A 12,570-nucleotide genomic window follows, 5' to 3' on the forward strand; every position below is an offset into this window, starting at 1 on the left:
CCAAGGTCCAGGGCCACTCAGCTGGAGTTCACACTGGGAAAACAGTAGCTGTTAGGACTTTTAAATTGGATTAACTCTTTAGCTTGCTGAATGCTAGAAAATAATTACTGTTAGAGTTGAGAGAAATGTATATCAAATTTTGCATTTATAAGAAGGCAACTGAATCAAATTACTCCTTAACCTTTTCTTCTGGCCTAATTAAATTTTGAGAATTGAAGTATGGATAAGCTAACCACTGGACCTTCTAGTTCCTCATTGTAGAACCCTTTCCCTCATCTGTTTGACTTTGGTGTTGGTAATTGCCTTTTCAGAGCAATAACACCTTTTGTCTTTAGCAGGAAATGAAACAGGTCAGATTATGTATGCATACCTTGGACCTTGTTCTTTTTTTTTTTTTTTTTTGACACAGGAGAAACTGCCTATAAACTTCAGCAGCTCTGCAAAGCCCAGGGTTGTTCTTGGGCTCAGAGAGCGACATCAGTTATGGCTCTTGGAATGAGTGACTCATGCTCTCTGCAAGCACACAGTACTTAATCACTTGTTTTCTGTATACCAGGAAGAGGAGGGCATATGAAAATAGAAGCCATGTACTGCCAAATGGGATCTGAAATAAGAGTGGAAATGTTGACCTAATGGGTCAGACAACTTATGACAAAATACTTATGTTTGGGGGTGTATGTTCCTTTAATGATTTCATTAATTAAAATTTGGCATTATTTCCCAAACCCTACGCTTTTGTAATTGGTAAGCAACTCTACTCTTTGCTAGATAATTTTGATAATCCTAAAATTTAAAACCTATTTGCAAACTTCAAATGTTTCTGTTTTGAAATTTGTGCCACATTGGAATATGCCTTTCAAGGAAGGCTTAGAAGGCAGTACATTTGTTGGAGCAGATAAATTACCTGGCTATTCTTTGTGGAAGGACAAGCCCACTGGCCATTTTCACTGCCATTCCCATGCCTTCTGCCTCCAGAGTAACCATTAATAATGGTGACAAGGGTGTCCATTAATAAGCATATGCTAAGTTACTGCATGCAATCCACGGGGTCGAAAAGAGTCGGATGCAACTGAACTGAAGTTACTACATATGCTTAGACCAATATGGTTTATACTGGTCTCTATGTGAACACTCTGCTAGTGCTTTTATTTTTATTTCCTTAGTAACAGATTAAAAACTACACATATATTTTGAAGTGTCTATCATGTGTTAGACACTGTACCATGCATAAAGTCATAGCAGCTCAAAAAGACACGTTTAGCCTCCCTTCTTGTGCCAGTTACGTAGCCTGCTTCAGACCTTCCTCCACTGGCTTGTCTCTTGTCTCTTTATTGGTGTGAGAAACTTTGAGCACTTCTTAGAGATTTTAAGATAATTTAAAGTTTCCCAAATTTTAGTTGTCTTTCATTGTGAGAAATCACATGAGAAGTCATCATTTATTACATTTATTGAAAGAGAAATGCTTTTATTATTAAAAATACCCACCTAGCAGAGATTTGTGTTTTGGGACTTTTCTTATTTTTTAGTATTTATTTTTAATTGGAGGATAATTACTTTACAATGTTGGATTGATTTCTTTTGTACAGCAGTGTGAAGCAGGAGTTGACTCATTGGAAAAGACTCTGATGCTGGGAGGGATTGGGGGCAGGAGGAGCAGGGGACGACAGAGGATGGGATGGCTGGATGGCATCACCGACTTGATGGACATGAGTTTGAGTGAACTCCGGGAGCTGGTGATGGACAGGGAGGCCTGGTGTGCTGCGATTCCTGGGGTCGCAAAGAGTTGGACGCGACTGAGTGACTGAACTGAGCTGAACTGAGCCTCCCTCCCAGTCCCATCTCACCCTCTGTCGTTACAGAGCATCTTCCCACTGGCTGTCTGTTTTACACGTGGTAATGTGTACATTTCAGTGGTACTCTCTTAGTTTGTTCCATCTTTTCCTCGCCGTACTGTGTCCAGAAGTCTGTTTTCTATATCCGCGTCCCTATTCCTGCCCTGCAAATAGATTCACCAGTAACATTTTTCTAGATTCCGTATATATTTATTTTCTCTCTTTCTGACTTGCTTTACTCTGTATAACAGGGGTCTAGGTTCATCCACCTCAGTTTAGCTGACTAAAATTTATTCCTTTTATGGCTGAGTAATACTCTTTTGTATACATGTACCATAACTGCTTTATCCATTCATCTGTCGATGGACATATAGGTTGCTTCCATGTCCTGGCTATTGTAAATACTTATGCAATGAACATTGGGGTACACATATATTTTAGAATTGTGGGTTTTTTTTCAGGGTATATTCTCAGTAGTGGGATTGCTGGGTCATATGGTAGTTTTATACTTAGTTTAAGGAATATCCATGCTCTTCTCCATAGTGACTGTATCAATTTTCCACCCACAATAGTTCCCTTTTCTCCACATCCTCTCCAACATTTATTGTTTGTAGATTTTTTGATGATGGCCATTCTGTCCAGTGTGAGATGATACTTGATTGTAGTTTTGATTTGCATTTCTCTAATCAAGAACAGTGTTAAGGGACTGTTTTTTAAAACAGTAAAAACTTAAGATGTCAGTCTTATTAAAAGTCAAAGACAATAAGCAATTGGTGGGAGAAGATTTCCAATTCACTCTTTCATGCTTGTTCCTATTTACCTATTTCTCTGGTTCAGCTGCCGTTGAATGAGTGAGTCCCTGTTGTGTGTCAAACCCTGTGCTAGGCTGCAAGCATACATCCCATCCCTCCACAAACAGCCGTGTAATTGATCCGCTGCAACAAATGTATTGTTTCCTAATCTTCTTTTGAAAAGCATATTCTGTAAACAAAATAGGTCTAGAATTAAATTGATAGGAAAATTGAGACTTGATAGTCTTCTTTTTGAGTCTTTAGGAGTCTTTTAATTGGTAAGTTGACATTTTACATTTATTATAATTAATAACAACAACACTGCCTCTTACTCATCTTTTCCATTTATTGTGCTTTTTCTCAGTTTTTTTTTTTCTATCACCTTTTACTGTGTTCCACTGGGTAGTATGATTTTTATTTTATTTTGTTTTTTGGATGGTGTGAAATTTTTCAGATATTTTTCTGTTGCTGATTAGAAGTTACCCATCCTGTTTTTCATCCTTGTGTTTCTCAGAACTTCAGACACTACTTATTTTCACATATACAACTGAAGTCTACTGATGTCTATAGCATATTAAAAAAGCAGAGACAGTACTTTGCCAACAAAGGTCTGTCTAGTCAAAGCTATGGTTTTTCCAGTAGTCATGTATGGATGTGAGAGTTGGACTATAAAAAAAGCTGAGCGCTGAAGAATTGGTACTTTTGAACTGTGGTGTTGGAAAAGACTCTTGAGAGTCCCTTGGACAGCAAGGAGATCCAACCAGTCCATCCTAAAGGAAATCAGTCCTGAATATTCATTGGAAGGACTGATGCTGAAGCTGAAACTCCAGTATTTTGGCCACCTGATGGGAAGAACTAACCCACTGGAAAAGACCCTGATGCTGGGAAAGATTGAAGGCAGGAGGAGAAGGAGACAACAGAGGATGAGATGGTTGGATGGCATCACTGACTCAGTGGACATGGGTTTGAGTAAACTCCAGGAGTTGGTGATGGACAGGGAGGCCTGGCGTGCTGCAGTCCATAGGGTTGCAAACAGTTGAACACGACTGAGTGACTGAACTGAACTGATGTCTGTGTCTTTTCCCAAGCAATATTTCAACCTCCATTTAGACTTTACCTCTTCTCGATTTTTCCTCTGCAGTGTAAGGGACTTCAGGGAGGGGAGGAAGCTTGCAGTCATGCTTGATTTGCCATTTGGACCTGAATTGGGTTCCTGGGACTGAGACTGCATGCCTAATTTTGAGCTGCATCAGAGCCCGGTATCTGTTTCACATTCTGAAGAAACAGAATTTTGGGGGCATATATAAGCCTTGAGATATTTCATAAAACCTTTATTACTCTCAGAAAGCCTTTAGGGATTATGGCCTTACCATAAATTTTAATGCAAAAAAACATTATTGAAGTTGTTTTTTTAAATATCCTTTTCTGAAAAAAAAAAAAAAAAGCCATATGTAGACTCTTGATATAAAAATCTAGAGAGAGATTTATTGAGTGGTATTTTAAATGCATATACATTTCCCAACTTGAAGTAAAAGTTATTGAACATTTATGTGCCAGACATTGTGCTGGGTACTTTCACACAATTCTTTCATTTAATCCTCATGAAAACCCTGTAAGTTAGATGGATTCCTGCTTACAAAAGAGGAACCTGAAGTTGAAAGAGGTTCTGAGACTACAGTAGAGCTAGTAGGACTTTCTCTCGGGACACGGAACGCAGGTTGTAGAATCTCTGGACTCTCTCCAGCCTTTCATTTCCAGACTTGGAGCCAGGCCGCCCTTCTGCACACGCCTGTCATTGGATCTCCGGCTTTAGGACTGCCCCTTTGGGTCCACTCTGTACATAGTGGCCCTAAAGTTCAATCTCACATGCAAATCTGCCCTCTCTGGAGGAAATGGCTCCTGAATTTACTATCTGTGGCCCTCCTGAGTTGGTCCCTGTTTGGTTTCTCAGCCTTATTCTTACAGCTTCCTGCCTTTTACCTTAGGGCCTTACCGTACCAAACCATTTAGAGTCTTCATTGCATTCAGTAAATATGTGAGTGCCTGTTATGTATTAAACAATCTGCTGGCTGCGAGGCTGCCCAGGGCTTTTCTCATGACCCAGATGGAGGAGGTCCTGGTTCTCAACAAGTACAGCAGCAGTGCGGATGGAGAGAAGTGAAACGTCACATATGAGGAGGTGGAGTCAACAGGACTTGGTGAGGAAGGAAACCATTTTGAATGTCTCCCAGGTTCTGGCTTGTGCAGCTGGAATGATGGTGGTGAGCTGGAAGACTCCGTATAATTTAAAAATGAGAGCATCATATTTGAGTAATCACACCTGGTAGGGAAGCTTATGGTATTAGAGGTATGATAGAGCATTGGACTGAGAGTGAGAAATGGGGTTTCGGTTTTCACAATATGGGTAGTTAGTATCGGACACTTTAACCCCTGCCAGCCATGATTATGTTTGTTTGAAATACTGCAGATGACTTTCACTTTGCCACTTCAGATACTGAATGCTTCTAATGTGATTCAATGCAAATTATCTGACTCCAACCTACTTCTTCATTCTGAGTCATAGGTTCAGTTGTCCATTCAGCATTTTGGAGCCTGCAGTGTATGTATCATGCACTTGAGACATAAAGCTGAATGAGACCAGGTCTCAATGAACTTTCTGTTCTTGATGGGCTTCCTGTTCAGTCAGAGAGACAGGCAAATCAATAATTAGGTGCATTAAACCAAAATGATAAGTCACGATGGGTATATGAGCCGGTTCCAGGGGGCTCACAAAAGAGAGCCTGATCAGTTCTGCTGGGTGGGTGGAGAGGGGAATGTGTCAGGGAACACCAGTGACCCTTGTTCTGAGTCAGGAATGAAAAGCAGGCTGAAGTGGGTGGGGAGCAGCATTCCAGGCTCAGCCCTCGGACACTTCTGGAAGATGAAGGATGCTGGGGGTGGGGAGGCAGGAAGAGAGTAGACAGGAACAACCCATGCACAGCCTTGCAAGCTTTTCCAAGGAATTTGGACTTTGTTTTTCAGGCTTGGGGTGTAGGAGAAGTAATATGATGGGATTAACAGTGTTCTGTGTTGTATGTACTTATTTTTTTTAATGCTTGATATATTTCTTTTACAATATTAATCTTAGACAAACTAGACTTTAGGGCAAAAGAGCATTATTAGAAATAAAGGCAGTTATTACATCCTGATGAACAGAGCAGTTCACCAGGAAGATATAATTCTGAATCTGTATATGCCTGACAACATAGTTTCAAAAAATATAATGCAGAAATTACAAAGGAAAAATGGGAGGGGGGAATACATATAGCATGAGATTTAAAAAACAAAGCAAAACAAAAACCCCTCTCAAACTGTCAGTATTAGGCTAAGCAGTCAAATAATTAGCAAGTACATAGAGCAGTTGAAGAAAATAACAAAGTTGATAAAGAGCCCTTACCCTAGAGTTTAATAGTGTATTCTGTGTTTGAAGTAAGAAATACTTTTAAAAATCCTGACCTGAACAGACACATGTGTGTATGTACCGGAAACAAAAGTTTTGTGAAATGTTTCTCCTTACGTGGTGCAGTTTTTCTGTTTTCTGTTTCATTGCTAGTTAGTGCTGATCTCATTGTACAGAACTGATAAAATGACCCACTAATGGATTAAACTGATGCCCTTTTTCTTGAAAACACTAAGCAAATATACATGCTTTTCAAGTACAGACAGAACATTTACAAACGGACTTTCTGGATTCTCCTCACCACGCCTAGCATCTGCTACTCCTCCTGTTCTGCCTCTGTCCTCCCCCTGCTATAGAGAAGATGACTTGGACTCCTATTTGTACTGAGTCAGGGCCATTCGAAACATGGATCTGCTTTTCAGCTCCATTTCTATATTTAGCTTTTTCACCTTTTCTTCCAGCCTTAGTAAAAAGTAATATCTCCCCCCCTGCCCTGTTCACTTGTGTACCTGTACTTTTGATTTCATTTTCTTTTGTTTTCTTTTCCTCCTTTAATATCTCCTCTGTTTCTTATACCTAGACATTTCCCCTTGACCATCCCATCATGAACTCAGTCTTAATGAACTTACCTGGTTCTCTCTTTGGATCTCAAACATTATCAATGACTATTATTTTTAGTCAGTTAGACCACAAAATATAGTTTTTTTTTTTTAAGTGAAATTTTAATTTTCTTCAATGGCTGATACAGTCAAATGGTTCAAAATACCATAGGTGCGAAAAGGGTATTATTGAGTTAAGAGGTTTTCACCTGCCTTTTCTGCCAGCTCCTATATACCCTTGCTCCTTCTTACTCATCTCCGTCCTCATCTTATCCCTCTCTGGAGAGGATGACTGTTTCACTGTCATTGGTGAGTTTATCCTCTTCCTGTCCTTTGTGTAGCTTCCTTTAAGGTGTTTCATGTTAATCTCCTTCTGTACTTTCTTCACCTACTGCCCACCCTACTCCCCAACTACCATATCCTTTCAAGCCAACACTCTTGTAATAAAAACCATCTCGCTCCTTTCCTTGTTCGTAGTCTCCACCTCCTTTCAGTGCTGTCAGCTAATCCCTGGCTGCAGTCTTGTTTTACTTTTGTTATTATTTGCCTGCCAAGGCCTCCAGGAAGTAAGGTTCCTTAATTAGTCTTTTATTCAAGTCCCTTCTTATTGGCCTCAGTGTACTTTTTCTAGTCTTCCCAATGAAGATCTCCACCATACTCACCATCCTCTTTGGTCTTCTGATCTATATTGTTTGCTCCTTTATTTTCATATCTTCTCAGTGCCTGGTTCCTGAAATGTACTTGATAAGTATTTCCCCAGTGAAGGGATGGATTCCAAAACAAACCTTGTACTTTCTTTCTGCCACATCATTCTTCTTTCTGATTTCCTTACGCTTGAAGTTCCACTTCCTCTGCGCAACTGTCCGTGACTGCTTTAGCGCTGACTTTTCATCCTCCTCCATATACCTTGAGCTCATTTGATACCTGAGGGATAGAATCTTGCAACTGTGTTTGTTCATCTGGGGTCAGCGTGAGATTATGACTAGCTGGAGCTCTTTCCTTAGCAGGGGCATCAGTGTTGGTAGAGGTTGAGATGTGGCCTGCCTGACAGGGATTCTGGTTATTTGAAAAGAAATCAGGATACTTCTAGTTTATATACCAACATGAATTCCAGGGTTAGTGTTAGATTTTTATAAATTAAAAAAGGGGTAAAATTAATAAATGATTGATAACAGATAAGGAACAACTTAGTGATCTTCCCTGTAGCTCAGATGGTAAAGAATCTGCCTGCAGTGCAGAAGACTTGGGTTCGATCCCTGGGTGGAGAAGATCCTCTGGAGAAGGAAATGGCAACCCAGTCATGTATTCTTGCCTGGATAATCCCATGGACAGAGGAGCCCGACAGGCCACAGTCCATGGGGCTGCAAAGAGTCGGACCTGACTGAGTGACTAACACTACTACCACTAAGGAACAACTTGATAATATAATAAGTGAAAAACTGATGGATAATGAAAGTGATTTGTATAAAAATTTAAAACAAAGTATTTACAAACATGTCAGAGTTGATATCCTTAGTATAAAAACTCATAAATCCATAAGGAACATAAAAAAAAATTCTTAGATCTGAATAAGGAAATCATAGAAGAAGAACCATAAGCAGCCAGTTTTTTAATTAAATGTTTAATCTTACCAGCAATGAAAAGAAAATAAACATCATTTAGGCAGTGGATGCCATCAAAATAGCAAAATTTACAAAGAAATTTTAAATGATGGCAAGCGTAAGAAGCATTTTCATATGCTTCTAGTAGAAATATAACTTGGTGTATAAACTTTGTTGATAGTATTGAAAGCTTTAATTTTTTTTAAAGTTTTCACCTACTGATTTCATCCCTAAGAGTTTGTCCTAAAGCTATTAATTAACAAATAAAATACTTGGATAATGTTCATCATTTATCACAGCATTTTTTATAATAGGGAAAAACCTGGAAATGACTTATGCCCAAGAGTGAGAAAGTGCTTCCTTAAGTGGAAAATTAGACAGCTGTGAAGTTATAATTTTGAAGAATATTTTAAAGATGTGAGAAAATACTCATGAAATATTATAAGAAAAAGTTAGCATACAGTGATATATTTGCAATATTGCAGTTGGATATGCAGACAAATATATGATGTGAAATGTAGCAAAATATTATCTCTGGGTGACAGGATGGAAGTGATAAAGTATTTTTTCCAATCTTACAGTGTATTAGTTTTATAAGAATGCATGTTACTTAAAATGTAAATATTGTCTTATTGATTAGTTCCATGTATGTATAGGTCCTGTGTTTGGATGGTTAAGAGCACAGGCCATGTGGTGTAGACATGGGTTTGAATTGCAGCTCTGCCCTTGGCCCATTGTGTGATATGGCCACTTTACTTTTCTAAGATTGCATTTCCTCATCTGTGATTTGGGACTCCTAGTACCTAACTGCTAGAGTCATCAGGATTAGAAATGATAGTATGTATCATTTCTTTAAAAAATTAATTCTCTGTTTTACTTTAATTCTTGTAATAAAAACAGAAGTCAACTTTTTTTTTGCCTCCCACTGAATATATCATTAATAACAAAGATGTTCAAGATATAATAGTCAAAACTCAAATGAACTTGGAGACTAAGTCTTTTGTAATTACCCACATGAGTTACAAATTGATTATACATGTCATTAAAATAGAATTTAAATGGTAATAATTAAAATGTAATTTAAAATTTCTGCTAAAAGAAATATTGTTTGCATTCTTGCTAATCTTTTCTTGCTATTGAGCCACCACTAATATTACCTTTATCTCCATGGGTATAACAGCCTTTTGTAGCCTGGGTTCCACAACAGAATTCAGCCCTAAAATCCTCAGGCATCTATTGTGTGTAGTGAATGAGCTTCTCTTCTGTGTGTCTAGAATGGTACAAATGATCTACCATCCTTGGGAGAATTGAGAATACAGTCATCCAAGTCACTGTCTTGTTCTGTGGTTCAGATGAGAAACCCTGACTGGGATGCCTGGCACATAGTAGGCACTCAGTATAAATAGAAGTGATCCCTGTTGTTGTTGCCATAGAAGTCACATGAAAGAGAACTGGCTTTCTAATTTCTTTGTTTGGTGCTAGCTTCTTCAGGAAAGGATATTTTCTGGAGTGTGATTCAGTAAGTGGACATCTCTGGGGGCGTTTCTCAGTCCTTGTCTCTGGATCTGAAACTGGCTTTGGCAGTAGGACCTTGGATAACTCCTCTCGTTGCCCTCTTATATTGTACCAGCTTCCTTCCTCCACTGCAGGGCGCCAAAGTACTGCCTCCCATCCAAGTAGAGTTTTAGAATGTCAATCATCCTCCCGTAACTGTCCTTGTGTTAGAGAACTTACTCAGGCCTTGGATTTAGTGCTTTCTCTACAGTGGCTTGTTAGTAATGTATTCGGTCCTGGGTGTGGATACCTGCTCTTTTGGGTTGCTGATCATTTTTTAATACATTGCTAAAGACACTGTGTTTTTTAAAGCATCTTGTGACTTTTCTGTGACATTTCTTTTTAAAATTTTTATTTTTATACAGTGTTAAAGGTTACTTTCTATTTACAGTTATCAGGAAATATTGGTTCTATCCCATGTGTTGTATTATATGATCCATCCTTGAGCCCATCTGACACCCCTAGTTTGTGCCTCCCCTTCCCTCACCTTTATCTTGTCCCTTCTCCTTTCCCCACTGGTAACCACTAGTTTGTTCTCTATAAAGATATTGTTTTAATGTTTTCCAATGAATACTTTCTCATGACCGCTTCTCATTTTATTTTAGCTACCGATCTGCTTCTTGCGTGGAATCCCATTTGTTTGGGGTTGGTAGAAGGTGTTATTGGAAAAATTCAGCTTCATTCAGGTATGTTTCTGTAAACTCTTTAAGCTTGTCAAATTTAATGTGGCATTCTATGACATTGTCTTCTTTGAGGATAAATGTAGATTCTATAATGGCTTGGATTCCTTTACCTTAATTTTGGATCTACCCAAAGTGGGTATATTTCCTTGTTGCAGAAACCAGTACTTGAGAAACCAAGCACTACGCTCGGAGAGTTGGAGAACTCAAGTTTATTATGCCAGCGGGCCCAGAGGAGTTAACACTCCAGACTCTGAGCCCCGAACAAAGAGATTACAGAGTTTTTATAGACAGACTGTAGTGGGCAACACTAGCAGTTAATAGGCTGGTTTAAACTAAGGAGTTTCGTGAGCGCAGGAACAGTGGTCAAGATGGGGAGGGGGATGCCTGACCTGGACAGGCATGATTAAGCAGGTTTGCAGGGGCTGGGCGATTGCAAAAGAGCAGGACAAGGGTGAGTGAGATAAACTCCAGTTCCTAGTATTGCAAGTCCCCACTTTCTGAAACTGCATGACCTACGTGATCTAGATTTTGCAAGGGGCAAACTGAGTTATAGAGGCAGAAGGAAAAGGAGGTTATGTAAAATTTTAACTTTTCCTCATCATCCGTATAAGGGAAACAAAAATACAGGCATCCGTCATTTTATTGTCCTTTGCAGATGTTGTGTTTTTTTACACATTGAAGGTTTATGGCAGTTCTGAGCCCAGCAAATACATTGGACCCATTTTTCCAACAGCATTTGGTCATTTCATATCTCTGTGTCACATTTAGGTAATTCTTACAATATTGCAAACTTTATATTTGTTATGGTGATCTGTGATCAGTGATCTTTTTACTGTTATGATTCACTGAAGGCTCAGATGATGGCTGACATTTTTTAGTAAGAAAGTATTTTTTAATTGAAGGATAGTTGATATACAGTGTTAGTTTCTGGTATACAGCAAAGTGATTCAGTTATGTATATATATATACACACACACATTTTCATGTTCTTTTATATTATAGGTTAATATAAGATATTGACTATATCTCCCTGTGTAATAAATAGAATCTTGTTGTTTATCTATTTTATATTTATATATAGAAGTTTGTACCTGCTAATTCCAAACTCCTAGTTTATCCTTCCCCTATCCTTCTTCCCTTTGGTAACTGTAAGTTTGTTTTTTAAGTCTGAGTCTTTCTCTATTTCGAAAATAAGTTCATTTGTGTTATATTTTAGATTCCATGGGTAAGTGATAACATATGGTATTTGACTTTCTCTTTCTGGCTTATTTACCTTATGATAATCTCTAGGTCCGGAGAAGGCAGTGGCACCCCACTCCAGTGCTCTTGCCTGGAAAATCCCATGGACAGAGGAGCCTGGTGGGCTGCAGTCCATGGGGTCGCTAAGAGTCGGACACGACTGAGCGACTTCACTTTCACTTTCCACTTTTATGCATTGGAGAAGGAAATGGCAGCCCACTCCAGTGTTCTTGCCTGGAGAATCCCAGGGACGGGGGAGCCTGGTGGGCTGCCGTCTATGGGGTCGTACAGGGTCGAACATGACTGAAGCGACTTAGTGGTAGTAATCTCTAGGTCTACCCATGTTGCTGCAAATGACATTATTTCATTCTTTATTAAGGCTGAATAGTTTTCTATTGCCTATATACCACATCTTCTTTATCCATTCATCTGTTGATGGACATTTAGTTGCTTCCATGTCTTGGCAGTTATAAATAAATAGTGCTGCTGTGAACTTTGGTACATTGCTATGTATCTTTCCAAATTATAGTTTTCTCTGGATATGTGCCCTGGGGTGAGATTACTGGATCATGTGACAACTGTGTTTTTAAAGAAACCTCCATACTGTTTTCTTTGTGGCTGTACCAGTTTACATTCCCACCAACAGTGTTGGAAGGTTTCCTTTGCTCCACACTCTCTGCAACATTTGTTATTTGTAAACTTTTTAATAATGGCCATTCTGACTGGTGTGAGGTGGTACCTCATTGTTTTGATTTGCATTTCTCTAATAATTAGCATTGTTGAGCATCTCTTTCAACTGCTCATTGGCCATCTGTATGACTTCTTAGGAGAA

At 38.9% G+C, this 12,570-nt stretch overlaps 1 protein-coding gene across 1 annotated transcript in view; it reads left to right on the plus strand.

The window, feature by feature from the left end:
- INPP5F (inositol polyphosphate-5-phosphatase F) overlaps positions 1-12,570 on the plus strand; it is a 91,518-nt gene that overhangs the window by 12,357 nt on the left and 66,591 nt on the right. Inside the window, exon 2 of the mRNA XM_068961477.1 lies at positions 10,422-10,502. Within this exon, the coding sequence (XP_068817578.1) occupies positions 10,422-10,502 (81 nt within the window). The remainder of the gene's footprint in view (positions 1-10,421; positions 10,503-12,570) is intronic.

The sequence above is a fragment of the Capricornis sumatraensis genome, chromosome 23, assembly GCF_032405125.1.
Source record: "Capricornis sumatraensis isolate serow.1 chromosome 23, serow.2, whole genome shotgun sequence".
Taxonomy (NCBI): Eukaryota; Metazoa; Chordata; class Mammalia; order Artiodactyla; family Bovidae; genus Capricornis; species Capricornis sumatraensis.